The sequence below is a fragment of the Thermobia domestica genome, chromosome 14 (genome assembly GCF_964235325.1).
Source record: "Thermobia domestica chromosome 14, izTheDome1.hap1.1, whole genome shotgun sequence".
Taxonomy (NCBI): Eukaryota; Metazoa; Arthropoda; class Insecta; order Zygentoma; family Lepismatidae; genus Thermobia; species Thermobia domestica.
The window spans coordinates 112,763,434-112,783,579 of NC_137467.1; the positions used below are offsets into that span (position 1 = coordinate 112,763,434).

General features: G+C 36.2%; 1 protein-coding gene across 8 annotated transcripts in view; it reads left to right on the forward strand.

Moving 5' to 3' along the window:
• The window catches only part of LOC145670290 (bridge-like lipid transfer protein family member 3B), a 549,193-nt gene that overhangs the window by 77,792 nt on the left and 451,255 nt on the right, over positions 1-20,146 (forward strand). For all 8 annotated transcript variants that reach the window (XR_014128253.1, XM_081738747.1, XM_081738745.1 and 5 more), the window contains exon 5: positions 3,200-3,366. Coding sequence is in view for 7 of the 8 variants with exons in the window: in XM_081738747.1 (XP_081594873.1) it covers positions 3,200-3,366 (167 nt within the window). In the remaining variant the exon portion in view is untranslated. The remainder of the gene's footprint in view (positions 1-3,199; positions 3,367-20,146) is intronic.

The window sequence follows — 20,146 nt, forward strand, 5'->3', positions numbered from 1 at the left end:
TATTTAGATTTATGATTGTAATAGTAAAATATTTAAAAAAAAAATGTCTGTCTGTAGCTCCTTTCAATTCGAGAACCATAATATATAGAAATATGAAATTTTAATATGTCTTAAAGCTCTCAGAGAAATGATCCAAATAACTTATTTGAGGTCCCTAGGTCACACCTGAGCTGAGATATGGGGTTGCAAACCCTCCTAAGACTAACATGGGGATATTTTAAAAATAATCGAAAATGGCCAATATTAGAGTTGAAATCATAGTTTTTGGGGTCACTGAGATGAATAGTGACAGTTTTAATCCAATTCAATTTCAGCGTCATACTCCACTCCCCAGGGAGGGGTCGAGATTTAAAAGTAATCAAAAACGACAGATAGGTTCTATTACTGTTGAGGTCGCTGAGTTTAACGGTATCAGTCTTCATGATGTTCAAGCACATCTTCATCCCTTAGGAAGGGGGGAAACATTTTAAAAAATAATCAGGTAAGCTAGCTAATTAGTAACTTCTGAAATTAGAGCGAATTAAACACATTGACATATTTTCTCGCGCTTGCGCGCGACTCTGCGGGTTGCTACTTTTAAATATTACTTTATTGTGAATCATTAAAAAAAAAATAAATTTTGCCGCCCCCTAAATTCTGCGAATTAGTCCCAGAAGCGACAGTCCTATTAGCGACAGGAACTGTTATCTGTCCTATGTGCGACCGATTCATTTACATTGAGATGATGGAAAATGATATGATTCCTTCTCATAAAAATGTTTGCCTCTGGCGTTATTAGCGCCCGAACAACCTTGGTATGAAATATGTACGTGCCAGTGATACTGTTCGTCAAATATTTTTTCCCTCTACTGTGAGTGCAAATAAAACTTACTTTAATTTTGAGTTAGATTTGACATAAAACATATCAAATATATTTTATTTTGAAAAACTTAAACGTGTAACAGTTTAACCAACTATCTACTTTTCAGACTTCCTAAGGCACTGTGAATAAAATTTTAAAAAATGCCAATGATAAAAGACAGATTTTGAGATCCCTTACATCTGATTGGCTATTCTCAACCAATCCCACAAATTACAATGCAATTCAACCTAAACAATCCAAAAGGTAAACAAACTCTTTAAACTACCTTCTCCCTTATTGTAAGCTACTAAAACGTAAACTAATTGCTTTAATATGCCTTCCTCCTCTGTTTGTCGTATAGCAATCTGATATAATCCCTTATAACTAGACGAACTGTTAAGTCCTGCGAGAGATTTCTAACTTGTGTAATAATTTCTTCGAATACACCGTGTTTTCAGATTTCTTTGATATCCTCAAGTGGTGAACACCCTCTTTCCATGGTCGCCCGATGGGGCTCCCCTAGCTCACGAAAATGTATACATAATAAGAAAACCACGTATATTAAATACCAGATATACCAGACGTGATACAGCAACCATGAAGATGCCCCTCCCTAGAAAATTTTCTTCGGGCGCCCCTGCCTCTTTCTGATTTCTTTCTTATGCCATAAACATATTCAATCTAAACTTATGCTCCTCATCATTTTAACATGAAATTTTTAATTATATTAGAATCATAGACAAAGGCAGAGCTTTAATTATATTAGACAAAGGCAGAGCTAAATATTTAGCTAGTTTTCCCCCTTGATATAGTCAGTGTATTCATAGAAATTAATTCAAAAATATAATATTAGTAAAAACGTATAAAATATTGTTAATGTAATGAGAGCATTCTCACGTATTAAATTCAGGTAGAGCGAAATTTTTTATAGTACATTTTGTTGGGTTCTAAGTCACATTAGCATGAAACAAGTTAAAGAAGAGAGAACCATATCTTCTTCCATTATCTTAGTGTGAACGAATCGGTGACTCATAGGGCAGTTAACAGATCGAATCGGTCGCTCATAGGACAGTTAACAGTTCCTGTCGCAAGTGGGACGACACCAATTCTGCCGCCCTGTGCTCAAGCACAGAACAGCACTTACCTAAATACGGCCCTGGTCTACACGTACCAGTTACTGTCGTCTGAAGTGTCGAGGTATTTTTCATAGCATCTATTGACGGTCTTTTTGACTGCACACTATCGTTGGCTGCGACTGAAATGGTACATAAAATGTCGCACATAGTGGGTGGGCCATATGACATGACATCCACCTCTCTTGTGATGAATTTCACTTCTGTTTGTATCATGATAGTTGCATTCGTAACGCGGCGAGTATATCACCACATTAGTTCTGTACCGAGAGTAATGATTTGGAAGGGGCAACTTGATTCTTTTCTCTCTCGTATCTAATATACATTAACGGGAGGTTGACCAGATATCATTACAACCCTGAGGTTTTGGAGTTTGTAGCACTTCTGCCTTTACTGAAAGGAAGCATTTTCAAACAGGGCAAATTACGCCGCATATGATACACAAGTCCAGCAATTCTTGGATGAATTACCTTTTTCCACTGCTTCTTTGTTGTGTACGTTTACCTAATCACTCTCTTTAAATACATGTGGTCCTTGCTTACTCAGCAATTCGTACACCAGCGATCCTGCGGCTACAGAAATGGTTGTGGCAACATGTTTAGGCGTTTTGACATGCGATATCCGAAGAGGAGAATCAATGTGTTTTTCTCCACACCGTGCATTCTATAGCAGTTATTGAAGGCCGTGATGGGTTCGTTCGATATGACATACATTTTGTTCATATTCCGAAGCATCGTAGCTATATGCTTAGCACCCGCCCCTTTGGAACAGCAAACTTGTGTTCGATTACCGATAGTACCTCATATAGTTCGGATCCTACTTTTTAACATGTTAATGCGTGTCTCATATAGACTCGGTAATGAAAAATAGTGTTAAAACTCCAAACCAACCAACCGAAGTATCATTTCACGCTGTAGAGAGAGATAAGTGTAATTATTACATCCTTTTATCTACTTACATTATCTTAGAAATGTCTCAAAATATACTTTCTTAGTATTGAGAGTATGTTCTTATTATTTTCTGTTAAATAATTTATTTTTGATTCCCGCTCTGGAATGATATTTTTAAAAGGATTTTACTATTCTGTTATTTTAGTCTTAAAAGTTTCCCTTTGTGTCCTGTCAAGTCATAATTTTATACTTCAATGTGTAAACGTATTTTTCTATGGTAAATATGTTTTTTTAATGAAAGAAATAGAGGGAAATTAATAAATTCTCTGTTACAGACTGCTTCGTTATGGGTTGCCGCTTAGTTTTAATTTTGGATGACCTCCTGTGGGTCTTGACTGATTCACAACTTAAAGCAGCTTTGCATTTTATTGATTCACTTGCTGGACTTGTTCAGAAAGCAACAGAGGCTACACGAAAAGTAAAAGCAGCTAGAAAATTAGAAGTAAGTCTAAGTATCATTTTAAAATATAAAATTTATTCTCCTGTTGTATATGTAAGGGATATTGTTTTTTTGTTTGGTTGTTAGAATACTAAAATCACTCTGTGTACTAATGTTAAGAAAAGTTTTATTTGCACTACAATGCGGTATCACGCATTTTATTACCTGTTCAGTTCAACTTTCATGAGCTGGATACAGAATTCCACTGTTTATATTAGTGTTTGATATTTGGCGTAAGTGGCCCAAATTTTCAATTGTAATGGTCTTTAAATTAAAACACAGAGAATAACTTATACAGAGTCTTAAAATTATGTGTTAGTAGCTTTGTGGGCAAGTTGTAGAACTGAGTGTACTTACCGCTGTTATTTTTCGTTACAATATTATTGCTTATTATAGTATTCGTTCTTCTCACGTATGTTTTGGGAACTATCCTTGCTTGATAGATTTAATTTTGTTTATATTAACATCTTAAGCGGGTGGAGCGCTTATAAGCGTCATGGCTGATATAACTATTATTATGTAAACCGCTTTTAGGTGATTTTGAAGCCTGTTTTCCTTTTTCTCCTTGTGTAGGTCGCTTATACGCGTGAAGTTGGGTGAAAACAACCTGCCACTTACTGACAACATTCCTACTTGTTTATTAGATGGAAAATTACCCAACACGTGATAAACGTACGATTGAAAATTCCCCGCTAGCCTGAGACTACTCCTGTGATTCTTATGAATTCAGTGATGAATATTTCTGACAAAATGCGCGATTTTCTTTCGTCAGTAATAAGAAGTAGGCTTATATAATCTTATGCAAAAAGTTGGTCAATGCTGAGATGCTCTAACTCTAATGGAAACAATGCAACAAAAATTATTTTAAGCTATACCAATACGTGACTGTAGTAACAAAAGCATCACTTGTAATGAAAAGCGAATATCACCGACACTAAACATAAAGTTATTTATAACAGTAGGATGGACCTTACTTAGCATTAAGTGCACTAATAAATTTTAAGATATTTTCTTTTTACGTAAATTTCTTCAATTTGAGGCTGCTTAAGGTCTATTCTCAAGCCTTAAATTCAATTTTGAATTAATTTTATCCAACTCCTTCAACTTCGTTTCCGAACAATAACTATATTTGCTAATAACGCAGATAAGGGACCTTCCATTGCGAAATTCTCTTTCTGGCAGTAATTTAATCTGTGAATATCACTAAATTTATATAAATCGCTAAACCACCTGTAAATACTAAAAGGAGTAGGCAGTATTAAAATTATTTTGTGGAAAAAATGTGTTTCAGTAGAGTCTATCGAATTTGTTGCTTTTTTAATGTTTGTTACATAGTTATGAGTAAAACAAATGTTAATACTGGACTAAGGAACACATAAGGGAAACTAGGGAAGGCAAACTATTTCCAGTCTTTCTAAGCTTCTACAAAAGTATAAACATATAGTTCAGGACAATGACAATCTTGCACCGTTCATCATCTTTAATCGAAAGAAATATTTTTGAGGCTCATTTGATTAGAATCAAAGCCCTAAATTTAATACTGAAGAAGATATTTTGGATAAAGATTGGGATAATATCATTGCAAATTTCATCCAAAAGGTTGAAGATCCATTAAATTAGTATAATAACTTTATTTTCTTTCACTTCACGTGGTAAATGTTTTGTACAAAATTTTCGTAGAACAACAAAAAATCACCAACTTGAAAACTCCAAAATTAAATATAGCACCACGGAATTCCAGAAACTGTTTTAGGAGTGTTGCCCAGTTCATTTCGGAGTGTGTGTGTGGCTTCAAAATATACTAAGAAGTCACATACTGAAAAAACTTGGGGTAGGGACATGCCAAAGAGACTTCGCGATCGAGGTCGAGGTTTAAGTCGCGGTCGCATCCTCGATACTGGCACAAATGGATTCAAATGGGTAATCGCATGCCGAAGATGTACGCTACATCGCGACCTAGAGGTCAACCGCAAGGGTGAATTAGTGGTCGCGATGATGAACAACTGAGTTCGTTTTTACATCGATGTTCTATAACCGCTACCAGGTTATAGAAGTATTTTTTGTGAACGCTCTGTATATTTCGTAAAGACAGTGATTATTTTTTCGATTTATACTTTATTCTGCGACGCATATAAGTTCTTTCTTTGGTGAGAATTGCTTCTCTCCCATTCAACTGGACAAAGAAGTCCATCATTGTTTTTTCATGTATATATATATTTAAAACATTGCTTTTTGATGAGAACATTTCAGTGAGTGACGAATCTTCTCAGTGTTTCTCCCTGACTTATTATATGCACAGTATATATTCTGCAGTTATTTGGAACTGAATTAAGTGCTTTCTTTAATCATTTATGGAAATACTAGCTGACCAGGTGTTCGAGTGACCAGAGTGACGCCAGTCACATTGGTTTTGCAGTTCCTTATCTGTACTTCCTCACGCACGAGTTATCACTATGTCTCGTGCATCGTGGCCAGTGGACTACGTATTCTGTTTGTATGTGCATACAGGTGAGTTAACTGAGTGGTTTTTAGAATGAACTGCCAACACTCTTCAGTCAACCATTGCAGCTTGCATCTTAAACTTTTGAGCTCGGGGAGTTTGACTCTGGAATTGTGTGCAGCCACCACGCACGTTTCGTCGGGAATTAAATCTGACTTTGTGTTAAAGGGCATAAGCTATTAGCCGGTGAAGGACGTTTTCTTACGGCTAGCTCCAATCAATGAGTCCAAGGTTCATAAATCTTGTGCGCAAAAAAAGTTTTAAGCTCCAAAATCAGCATTCCACTTTGGAAACTGTGATATTTTCCTGAAGACTCATCTTAACTCTTCAGGATTGTTTGGCGCAGCAACTGGATTCTACGTGGGATTATCCCGGCAACTTTTCCCCCAGTGCTAATCCCCCAAGTGCGTCAATGGTGTGAGAGAAGCATTTGCAGTGAAATCTGAATTATAATCTTCTATATAAAAGTGATAAAAAGGGCTACAGTGCATTAAAAAGGCAAAATGTGATTTTAGTAATGAAGATTATTATATATATTTTGTGTTAAGTGTTGTGTTCATTCTTCTTCGTTATTTTTTTTATATATTAGTATTCTAATATTTAAGTATAGAGTTATTTAATCCAGTGCGTTTTCGTTGTGTGTGTGAATGATGTTTGTGTGCGTTATGGTCTGGATGACCGTCTGATCGTCCGTGCGGTTTTCGAGACGAGACATCCGAACCTCTCGGCGCCTAATGCTCACCTCATCAATGAGACCGACGAGCAATTTGGAAACAATTTGTAACCCCTTCTTGGAGAGGTCCTTCATCGTCCTATCCAAGTAAGTTCAAGTCTCAGGAGAATACTTATTGGTAGGACCACGAACCACGAACAGCGACCCGAACACGAATTGGTTACAAATAAATGACGCCCGAACTACCGACCCGAATCGAGACCGTTGGTGCTCGAATACTTATAAGATCAATATTTTAATATACTATTTCTCTTTCGGCTTAGAACCAGTAATCTAAAAAAAAAATCCTTTGCAGGTGATTTTAATCATATGAATTTGTGATAGAATATTTTATTCTAATCGTACGTTTTAAGTTTATTTTTGTCCAAAATCGCACACCAGGAAGTAGATATGATTACTAAGATAAGTTTACTTTTAAAAGAGAATATTGAAGATTTAAAAAAGGAAAATAGAGAGAACCTAGCTAAATTAGAACAGGGAAACAAAGAAAATTTTGCTAGATTAGAATGAACAGTAGATGAGAATAAAGAAAATTTTGTCGAGTTAAAGTGCGAATTAGGTCAGAAGTTAGACGCCGTGCAGAAAGAATGTCGCGAAAATAACGAAAGATTAGAGGAGAGTATTAGGACTGTAGAAGCCGAAAGTAAACGTAGGCACGAAATCCTCGAACAAAAATACGATGGCGTAATACTTAAGATTCATGACCAGCTTTACGAAGTCAGTCATAGTACTAAACAGGCAATCGAACTCGCTGCACTTACCAGCGTCGAAGTTAGGCAACAAACTGAAGAAACTTGTCATCGCGTAGAACGAATAGAAACAAAAGTTCGTAAAATCCAGAATCTTTTAGGAGGTTTGCACGAATGGACACAATCCCTCCAGGGTCAGTTGGAATCAGCCCGAGATGTGTGTCAGACTAATAAGGAGTGCTGCGTTAGTTTACATATAGACACAGTCGATAAATTAGATGAGATGCATGACCGTATGGAGGAAATGTCTGAACGCGTAGAAAGGCAAGTAAAAGACGTTAAGAGGGTATACGAAGAAGCGAAACTCATAGATTATAATGTGAAAGTAAAAACTGAATCTAACGCAGAGTGTCGTGCTGAAATACGGGCAATAGATAAGAACATAAAATAAATTAGGCGTAATATGGTAGAGCTCGCTCAGAGAATAGAAAGTACCGAAAATAAAGCGTCAGCATTGGAACCCCGAGTAGAATCAGATACTCCTAGACAAGTTAGAAATAGGCACTATAGTGATTCGGCTTATTCGGAATGTAAGGACACCAGTAGTAGTGACAGTGCAAGTGATGATTCAGAAATCAGGGTTGTATATGATCGAAGGCATAAGCGTAGTAAAAACGTTACTTTCACAAGCCATCAGAGAAAGAATACGAAATTGAAAGTTGATATCATGCTTAAGGAAATTCAATGTTTTCCTAAATTTCATGGTGATCCTTCCAGTGAATCAATTCACAATTATTTGCAAAAGCTAGAGCTTACAGCTCAGTTAGCTAACCTTTCTGATAAAGCTCTGTTTGAGCTCATTCCACATTTATTGCAAGGAGTTTAATTAAGTTGGTATAATATCAGGAAAGACGACTTTACTATGATCAAATCAAACAAGCACTTATTGAAGCTTTCGCTGGAAAAGCTACAGTACAACACAGGCTATCAACCTGTAAGAGTACTAGGTTCGATCCCAAGGTACATTGTTCCGTACATGATTTCGCGCTAGATCAATTTAATAAACTTCGTGAATCGACACCGCAGTTGCCTGAATTTCTTATACTTATAGACGTAACACAGACTTTGCCTAATAGATTTAAAACTGAGCTCTTCCTTCACTCATGTAACAATATCAGGGAGTTTCTGGCCGCAATTAAAAAATTAGAAACTTTACATGCTCAGCAAAGTCGTAGAGAGGAAAGATACAAGCAGAGTAATAATTACAATGGTAATCAAAATTCCAATTTCCAAGGTAACCAACAAAATTTTCCGTATAATAAGGGTAAATACCATGAGAATTAACAGGAATCAGAACCAAGGTCGTACGCGACATGACAATAGTAGAAATAGTAGGAATCGACCCTTGCGATCACGTGATCAGATCAATAATGAGGAACGAAACAGAAATCGCAACTCGCGCGATAATTCTAACACTAAACTTGAACGAAAGAAGAATAATGCTAGGAATCGGCGAAACAATAGTGGCAATAATGAAAGGAGGAATAATAACAGTGGAAATGGTAACCATAGGAAAAGAAAAAAAAAGTAACCAAGACTTTGCATGTTGATAGAAATTTTTCTTCCAGGAAAGCAACGTATTTCTTTTAATCTTTGTTTTGCTTTTAGTTTCGACGACTCACGGAAAAAATGAAAAGAGAACTGTATTCCTTTTAAAACTCCTTTTTGCTTCTAGTTTTTAACTGTTCAGCGAAGAGCAGCTATTATGTTTTTCTTTCTTTTTCTTGTTTTGATAAGATAACCGCTGTATTTTCGACCACCTGTTTATGTCGATGAATAACGAACGACACACAGCTGATTGATTCTTTTTCTTTTTTCTGTCTTGGCTCAGCATCGTATTTCATACATTCAACGATATACCAATGTTGCAAACCTTATTAATAATTTACTTTTGTTTAATGTCATTAATTTTTATTTCAGATGTTTGAATTTAGGATTTTCGGTAAAAACGCATTCTACATACGTAGGGAAATTGCATTTATCGAAAAGCAATTTTGAACTAGTTGCGCAGTTCCGTACCTCAGCCAGTGGGAAGATATTTTGGCGTTATAATATATTTTTATTGTTTAAAATTTTAAAATTCTTTTTAGAATCCCTTCCCAGTTTCCAAATTCTTAAACATGTTATCATACGTATGACTCACAATTAATGTTTGATTTTCTTTTCAGATTTTTTAAAGAAAAGGAGAATGTATCGAGATGCCCAGGATAAGAAAATTTTTAGTTGTTAATTATATATACATTTGTATATTTGTAATTGAAAGTTAGTATGTAATCTGATGCGTGGAATATGAAATTTTACAATTATCAATGTTAAATTTTTTTAGTGTTGATCTTAGATTTTCGTTTTCATTTTGAAGTGTTTATTGGAATTTTGTTAAATCTCATTTACGTCATTTACCCGATTTTGACTTATTTGAATTTCCAGCATGTGACATGATATATTTCGTTCGAAGCGAAAAGTTTAGAAACGAAAGTAGGCTAAGCCTTAAACGTTCGAAACAGGCATTTCCTTGTTGGTTAATAGTATGTGCAGGAATGTCATGTGAATAGGATATTCTCCGAACTAAAGCAGTAATCTTTTTATTTTTAGAAGGAACTATATGAACAGATACTATGATGGTGAACGGTCGTTTTTCTCCCATATTGATATGTATGTGGAAATATGTTTACTATATTTTCTTTTAATTTCTGATTAACGTTCTTTTCGTCTTCTTTAGACCATTAAACAACCGCAGGGAAACTTCTTCGGGTAGGACATTTCATGGGGATATATATATGTTTTTTTCAGGGAGGCAATATTTCCTGGAATTGCAGATCTCTTGCAAAATGGATGTGGCTAATCCATTGGATATTCCGTAGCTAACCGCATTTTTTCCATCAATCGCAAAATATAGTTTTTCATTTCTTCTTTTATAGTAACCCGTAACTAAGCGTGTGTATCCTTAGGTTAGATTTTTTCTGTATATTTTATTGGCTAATAACATTTCAGTGAATATTTTAATGTTTATGAATGGTAATTATATGATGTGTATTGGATTGGTAATGAAGAGCCGCGGTGGCTCAGTGGTAGAGCGTTCACCTCTGGTGCATGGGGTCCCGGGTTCAAACCCTGCTCCCGCCAAGTGAACTTTGTGGTGGACAAACACCGTGTGCGTGGGTTTTCTTGGGGTTCTCCCGTTTCCTCCCACTCTCTTCATTCCATCATTTCATTCATTTCTCATAATCACCGTCTCCTTTAGCCTAACCGGCATAACCTTGGGACGTAAAACTCAGATTTCATTTTTTTTTTTTTGGATTGGTAATGCGTTGTAATGTTTTTCATATTAATTTTGAGAAAATTGTATTTTAGTTACAGTATGTCCTAGAAACTATTTGAATTCGATATAGATCCCGAAAAATAAACTTATTTTCTTTCTTTCCATCAGCATGAAGCCATAACGATTTATGAAAATTATTATGTCAATTATTCCATATGCTCGATGACTGAATTTTAGTGTCAATAAAACCGTTTTGAATATTTTGTAGCGCAGATGCCTAAGAAAGTTTTAACTCTCGTGGAATGACATAATTGTTTAGTAGGGAATTTAATTTTGATGTTTCAGGCCGACCAGAAAGTTGTAATGTCGCTGACTATATTTTTGTGTTTGTATCCCATGTTTTTCTTTTCATAGGTCTCATGTATTTTGTCTTATAGAGACATATCTTTACAATGCTACGAGATCATTTTTGTGTGTTTACACACAAATGCTAGGAATACGTACGTGTAAGACGTACGGGAAGACGTACGTTATGTTTCAGGGAACATAAGTGTGTTTTACTGAATATAAAAGTGTTTATATTTCAGTTATGTATAGAAACATTTTATAAGTGCTTATGGTTGCAGGCCTTTTCACGTTTCTAGTTTTGCATCGTAGGAAACGATTGCATATTTTATGTGTAAGTACGTGTAGTATTACACATTTTTCCCACCTATGGTTTTGGTCAATTCATGACGCAATGACCGTTTATTTTCAGGAATGTTTGGACTAGTGAGTCAACTTCCTTGATTCAGACCTTTGAGAAACTTGGATCAACACCTTATAGTTTTCAGCGCTTTACTAATTAGTTCTTTTGCAGATAATACCAACCTGTTCTGGTAACTCTACAATATTTACGTTTTTGGAAGCGAATAACCACTATTATTCTACGCCTAAGCTAATAATTACTTCGTTTCAGAATGAATCATTTGTTACATTGAGCATTATCGAACTAAAGTCTCGATTTTCACATAGCGAGCAGATGTCAAATTTGATCATGTGACGTACCGAATTTTCTTCATACATGTCAACGAAATCACGATCTTTTTCTTGATATACAGAATCATGCTTGTTTCTTGGAATTATTATGAACGTCAAATTTTGACACAAGTTTTTTTTTCGGAAAAACGATTTTTCGCGCGCTATCAGTGAAAAAAAAAGTTATCATACAGGTGTTTTAACCATACCTCGTTTCTCACACCAGCGTTAAGAAAAACATTCCCCTTCTCCCCTCATCAACTCATCGATGGAGAACCATGGATGATATCTAACACAGAAAGATAGCATGGTTTCAACATGTGAAGAAACGGAAAATAAGGAAACCCAACTGCACCAATCACTCAAGAGGATCTTATTACTTCATGGAACACTTGGATTGGACATTGCTCACGCAGGAACCTCATCATGTTGTACTGAGTGAACAAGTTGTTTAACTATTTCAAATAGCCCTTTTTCAGGTGAAAAACCATTCATCGTTTATGCACGTAAGTCTCACACCATTTCACAGTGCTGCCAACTAACTGATTTAAATTTTTGGTGAAGAACCTAATTTTATTTGAATCTCATTATACGGCCAGGAGTTCTCAACCTGTCTACGTGTGTACTTGACAGGTCGTTCCACACGCCGGGCGCCATCTGTAACCGCCACCAGGTTATAGAAGTATTTTTATGGACGCTCTGTATATTTCGTAAAGAGAGTGATTATTTTTTCGATTTATACTTTATTCTGCGACGCATATAAGTTCTTTCTTCGGTGGGAATTGCTATATTTAAAACATTGCTTTTTGGTGAGAACATTTCAGTGAGTGATGAATCTTCTCAGTGTTTCTCCCTGACTTATTATATGCACAGTATATATTCTGCAGTTATTTGGAACTGAATTAAGTGCTTTCTTTAATCATTTATGGAAATACTAGCTGACCAGGTGTTCGAGTGACCAGAGTGACGCCAGTCACATTGGTTTTGCAGTTCCTTATCTGTACTTTCTCACGCCCGAGTTATCACAATGTCTCGTGCATCGTTGGCAGTGGACTACGTATTCTGTTTGTATGTGCATACAGGTGAGTTAACTGAGTGGTTTTTAGAATGAACTGCCAACACTCTTCAGTCAACCATTGCAGCTTGCATCTTAAACTTTTGAGCTCGGGGAGTTTGACTCTGGAATTGTGTGCAGCCACCACGCACGTTTTGTCGGGATTTAAGTCTGACTTTATGTTAAGGGGCATAAGCTATTAGCCGGTGAAGGACGTTTTCTTACGGCTAGCCCCAATCAATAGGTCCCAGGTTCATAAACCTTGTGCGCCAAAAAAGTTTTAAACACACCCTCCAAAATCAGCATTCCACTTTGGAAACTGTGATATTTTCCTGAAGACTCATCTTAACTCTTCAGGATTGTTTGGCGCAGCAACTGGATTCTACGTGGGATTATCCCGGCAACTTTTCCCCCAGTGCTAATCCCCCAAGTGCGTCAATGGTGTGAGAGAAGCATTTGCAGTGAAATCTGAATTATAATCTTCTATATAAAAGTGATAAAAAGGGCTACAGTGCATTAAAAAGGCAAAATGTGATTTTAGTAATGAAGATTATTATACATATTTTGTGTTAAATGTTGTGTTCATTCCTCTTCGTAATTTTTTTTTTATATATATTAGTATTCTAATAAATAAGTATAGTGTTATTTAATCCAGTGCGTTTTCGTTGTGTGTGTGAATGATGTTTGTGTGCGTTATGGTCTGGATGACCGTCTGATCGTCCGTGCGGTTTTCGAGACGAGACATCCGAACCTCTCGGCGCCTAATGCTCACCTCATCATTGAGACCGACGAGCGATTTGGAGACAATTTGTAACCCTTTCTTGGAGAGGTTCTTCATCGTCCTATCCAGGTAAGTTCAGGTCTCAGGAGAATACTTATTGGTAGGACCACGAACCACGACCCGAACACTGAGCGGTTACAGTTCAGTGGAAGCATCGTTGTGGCTTGTGTTCTCATTGGCTCTACCTGAAGCGCTGCACGGAATAAAATCTTTATATGTTTAGAATTTCGTCTGCAGAGGATTGTGTGTGTCTATGAACAAGAACCCTTATTATATTTGATTATGAAAGATATATTAACAGAACTAATGAGAAATGTTCCAGCAATATGGAATAAGAAACACAAGCAACATCATAATAGTCACGTTTTAAATAGAGAATGGAAGAAAAAAGCAACTGAAATGGAAATGTTAGATAAGTTATTTATTTGAGAATTATACTGTATTTATTTGGAGAATTATTCTTGTATAAGGCAGTGGCGGTCACAAGGAGGGAGGTTTCGGACTGAAGTCCGTAAATTGTAGAATTTTTAAAGAAAAAAGGTAGCTACTGCTAAACATATCTATGCTTAAAAACTCCACGCTCTCCCCCCCACACCACACTCCCAATTCCGAGATTAATAAAAAGGGTTTCTTCTAAATTTGTTGTTGATATAAGGTAAAGAAATATCTGTGAAGACAGGCACATATCCATAGGGAGGAAACGTCGAATAATGGAATTGCAGTACCGAAACTTCATTTGCTGCAGTTAATACCCCCTCCACCTCGAAACTTGAACACATACCTGATTTATTTATTTATTAAATTTTACTGGGAATCGTTTTTTCACTTGAGTGCTGAAAGAGGGCATATCTTCACAGAAAATTGAATGAAAGTAAAAGTCTTTGATTTAGAATATTGATAGAGATGAACAAGAGATAAAACAAATATTTTTGCGAAACAAGAGACGAGACTTTGGCATTTCTCATATCTCGTCTCACGTCCATCCCTATTTATAAACTGTTTTGTCCTTTCAATTTCAAAATGTAGTTTCGCAGTGATTTTTATGCATTGACTGAATAATTTCATATGCGTCACAGCAGTGTTTCTCCTTAAACTGAGTACTTAACAGCGAGGGTGCGACCTCCTCGCTGTGTGCGCCCTTCATCCATCGCGACCTAGACATCGAGGTAGCGACTGTGACTTAAACCTCGGCCTCGATCACGAGGTATCTTCAGCATGCATTTACCCTTAGTAGTCCAGTAAAGATAGGATTGAGAAAGGAACAAATTAGTAACAAGCTGAAAATTGGTATGGAAGTAGCGGGATGTGTCAAGAATAACACGAAAAGTCCCCTAAAATCCCACTGTAGCTTTTCCCGCAATTTTGAAAAATGTCCGCCATCTTTAGACGACGACAAGGAATTTATGGAAATCGTCACCCTTTATGTTTATTCATCTAGCTACCGTTCTAATTATCACAAAGCCATGAATCGTATATGGTTGGAAACCTTAAAAGACAGAAAATCTAAGTAAATAACATATATGCCCATCGGGCTAAATTTCTAGAAGAAGAGGAAGAAGAAAACAACTTTTTTATTTTAAAAAGATATATTTTCAGAAATCAAGAGAAGTTTGCAACACTGACAGTTATTGCACACCAACGAAACACCAACAACAGATGTCCTTGATATTTATCTCAATCATAGCCAACAATGACACAAATCGGTGCAATACAAGCCGAGAAGAAAATATAACTTATGTTACTTTCTGACCTCTTTGTACAAAAGTGCAATAAGGTGACATACACTTTCGCGGTTCTAGTCACCTTCTTTTATCACATAGGACCAAGAGTTATATATCATTGGAAATCTTAAGAAACGTAAATTCGAACGAGGTAACACTTATATTAATCAAGCCCAATTTGTGGAAAAAGCGCAAAACCCAAAATTTCGGGATAAAACGTGAATTTCGCAATAAATTCTTTAAAACTTGCAACACTGATAATTATCGTATGTTAGCAAAACTCAGCCACCATTTTCACTATCATCATTATTAATTTACTCTTAAAATGGCCAACGTTTTTCCGAATGGAGTAAGCTTTTATGATACATAGTTTTACATCACTTAAATATAACACAAAAATCATTTATTGACAGCATTAGAAAGTAGCAGAAATTGACAGTCTCCTATTCATAGAAAATCGTAATTCACACACTTAAAATCACTCTCAACTACAATAGTCATTTGAATGTAATTTTTTAAAAATGTCTTGTTTATAACTAGAATGCAATTTTCCTCCTAGTATTCTTCAAATCAACTTAATATTTACATTACACGTTAGTATACACCTTAAGAACATTTTTGTAACTAGTCCATTCGGACTTATTTTATTAGAAATCAAGGAGGTTATCATTATCTCGTTCATCTCCATGGTTTCCATCATTTGATTTTGCATTCACACATCCAATTCCTCGACACTGACATAAATTAGAGCACACAATTCCTGCTTTTCGACAACCGTACATACTTTCACAGCCCTTTTTATAGTTACAGGATATTACATGGAGCGGGTTCCTTGGTTATTCTTGCTGATACGAGGATACCTCCTAATGTTGTTCATTCATATTCAGTCGCTCGCATATCATTGAGCAATACCTGGGCTCAGAAAACTTACACTGTCAAAGAATGAATGGAATATACCACTTTTAATGTACACACGCAAAGGTAATGGCCTTTCGGATTTAATCATTGAAGATATAAGATACCTTCGTATTCTGAATATCCAAACTGAAATCCACCTTCTGTACGATGTAACATGGATGATTCTCAAGTGGTTGAAGACACCAACTTGCCCGAATTGGAATGGATTTATGCAGTTGGTGACAAGCAACAACCATAAGTACCAAGCATATTAAGTAGTAATTCAACCTGTCATTAATCTTTAGCCAATAAACATGAATGCTGTATATTCGGCGCTTATGTTTGCCAGCAAAGAATGTGCAGGAAATAAGCAAAAAAGCGTGCTTAGTCACGTTGGATCAACCTTTGTACTCTAAAGCATGTGACATTGTAACAACATGTAAAAATTCTGGTGAATTACCATCAGTGGTTGTTAGACTTGGGGGTTTTCACACTATAATGTCACTTATGGAAACAGTTGCATATATAATGAAAGGTAGTGCCATTGAAGAAGTTTGGTCTTGTGTGTATGCTAGTAACTCCATACCACAGATAAAGTCAGGCCATTCTTATTGTTCGTTCTTTGCGAGCTCATTTTTTAAACACATTTAGCAATTGCAATATATACTGTTTAATTAATGAATCAGACGCCACTGAGGAGTTTGTGCGTCAATTGCGAGATGTTTGTATTCCTCTGATGACTGAAGAAGATATCGATACTGATGTAGTTGTTCAACATTCAAACATAGTCAATCAAGATTTCAAATGACCTGAAGTTATTTATTGACGCTGTTGCAGAAACAAGCAGTATCTCTAAGTTATTCTCTCTGTACTTTCAGCTTGTAGAAATTATGCATCTTTTAATTCGAAAGAACTGGAGACTTGAATCTTCATCTTCACTGCATGTGAGAAATATTACCATACTCCTATGCAGCTGAGCATCTTTTGTATGCCAAATACGCACATCTGTACTTACAAGAAATGTTGCGGTTCGAGGATGAAATAGATCTTCATGAGTTCCAGCTATTTACAGGAGACGGTTACTTCACTATTCGTAGAAAAGATATATTTTGGAGTGGTACATGGTCTGATATGACGATTGAGCAGGTTTCAGCGAGAGCAATGAAAAGCGGCGGTGGACTGACCCATGGGAGAGGCATGACTGAAAAGATAATATCTAGGTCTGTGTCAAGTATGCCAGCAGCGTGCTACTTACGAGAATGTCTTGAAAAATTATTTAACAAAGATAGGCAAGAACTTCACACTGGTCGGCATGTGGACCTGTACCAAAGCAGTCAATCGCGTGATATATTACATCTAAAGAAATTCTTGCTTTGGTTTTGCCAGCATTCTCCATTCCCTTCATATCCGGAGCTCGCGTCCCTAAGCACTGGCATAGTAGGTAATGAAATGGTCAACTGATAAATCTAAGGAAATCGAATTGGCTGCTATGGAAGCAATGTTTGAACGGACTTTTGGAAATGTGAAACTTAAACAAAAAGATAAAGTCATCCCACTATCCGTAATTCACCATGTAGTGCGTACCCGTTATGAGCTACTGGCTGCAAACACCATACTTCAACTGAATCATATGAGTAGAAGTCCGAAAAAGAACTCCAGCAGTGTTTTTGCTTACGAGCTTGCACCCTATTCACTTTCTCTCTTCAGAGAAATGTCCATGAGAAAAACGAAAAAGTCCGCTTTGTACGACATGTTTGAATATCGGACAAATTTTAAAACTCAAATTGAAAACACTGTGTACGTTATAGATGGAGGCTGGCTTCTACATCATGTTGTTTGGCCACAACATGGAACATACGTTGACGTGCACAACTCATATGTGTCCTATGTACTCACAAACTCAGGAACGAAAGCAACAATTATTTTTTATGGGTATTGTACTGAAAACTGTACAGAAGCCGCTGAGCAGGAGCAACGTGAGTCAAAGGTTCAATCAGCTTTGGTGTTATTCACAAATTAAACCACATTATTAACAAAAAAAGATAAATTCTTAGGTAATTTCAAAAATAAGGATTGTTTCACCCGTGAGTTGATGGTTCATTTGACACAAGCTGGAATTCAAAACCCAGCAAGCAAGAAGTGATGCTGACGCACTTATAGCTAAAACTGCTGTAGCCAAGTCTTTAAATCCTTGTAGGAACGTCGTGATAATAGGCGAGGATGTTGACATTTTAATATTTTTGCTTGAACAAGGTAATAATCAGTACAACATCACATTTCGAAAGCTTGGACGTGTACAAGACGTGAGTAAAGAATTTAGTACTAAGAAATTGAAAGATACACAAACAAATATACTAACTGTTTTGCTCAGCTACCATGCTTTAATTAGATGCGACACATCATGTCAGGGTTTGCCCAAGTGGGCCCAGCCCGAAAAAACCCGGTGGTTTTTTTCGGGTTGGACCCACCTGAAAAAACCCACTTTAAAACCCACCTGGGTTTTTGACCTATTTGTTAGTATACTATTGATACAACTAAGGTGATCACATTGTAAGTGATTTTTTTCAGATTTCAGACTTTCCTTGGGCGAACTAGAGGCTTCACGTTAAGGTATACAACAACATTCAACATAAGACCTTTATAAAGTTCTCAATGCATTAAATGAATTTAAAAAAAATTACCTTAGCTTGAGATAGTTATAGAACAAATTAATGTGTGGATTATGCTTATAGCCTATTTGAAGTAAAATAAGCAATTCTGTACTTTAGAAAATATTTTCCGTGAATAGTATGCTCGTCGACTTGGCGACACCGAGGGACATTATCACTCATACGTTTGACGGGTTTAAGGTCATAGGTGCCGGTACTAATAGTACATATATAATTACATTAGTAAAATTATTAGTATTATTTCTTACCTTTGATGTAAAACACAAGGTTCTTCAACTAAAATTTGGTTTTCCAACAATAACAGTTTAGTTCAGTCATTTGTTGCTACTCTTCAAGTAAGCATTCTGTAGGATCAACACCAGCAATAGCGTAAAAATTCTTGTCAAATTTAAGAAGCTTAATGCTCGGGGTTTCGAAGACTACGTAACGCTTACTATTTCAAGTGCTGAGTTCAAATTTCCGTTCTAGTGGAAGTTTTGATGTACATGCTGTGAAAGAAGTGCTCGGGAAATTCCCGAATTAAACGCAGAAGGATCGGAAATGAATACTTCAACAATAAAATTTTATTTTACGCTTAAGCCTGCCATACGTCCCGTAAAAAAACGGGAGTGTCCCGTTTTTGGGCCCGAGTGTCCCGCGTCCCCGTAAATTTAGTCGAGACAGGGAAATGTCCCATATTTTAACTCCGTTCCATTTCTGATATCAATATCAGCTTATTCGAAAAGTGAAAAACAAAAAATTCTGACAATGGCTTGGAATCCTGTAATTAGTGTATGAACAGTACGCTGTTGCATGTAACAGTTTCGAGGAAGTTATAACACCACCCTGTTCGACTTGATAGCGAGCTAAATTTGCAATGCTACTTTTTCCATTGCACTTGATGGAAACTCGGATACTCTCCGGAACATTAAAAAAATGGCTTTGAGTGTTTCTACATTTACAAACATAGGGAAGATGACTAACCTTTTCTTAACAACACATTAGATAAGTTAACAAAAATCATAATCTTTTTCAGAGGCTAGGGGCACAGAATTGTGCTTTGGTCCAGGTCTTAGAAAAATGTAAATCTGGTCCTGATAACTACACACGACACAAGGAGAAAAATAAGCTTTTCATCAGATTAAACTGACGAACGTAATTTTGACAGATACAGCCATGTAAATAAATATTGCTAAACTCGCGAAAAATATTGAAAGTAGATTGTACCACTGATTTAAATTATTTGCATATTGTTTTCCTGTAAAGCATTTTTATAGCAGATCTTAAGTTTTTAGGCATCTTTAGTCTATACAATTAATTGCAGGGTACGAAAAGAGAAAAGCAGCTGCTGCTTAGTGAACTTTCGCCTATTATATTTTTGAAAAAAAAAAATTAAAATTAAATAAAATGAAATCTTTTACGTT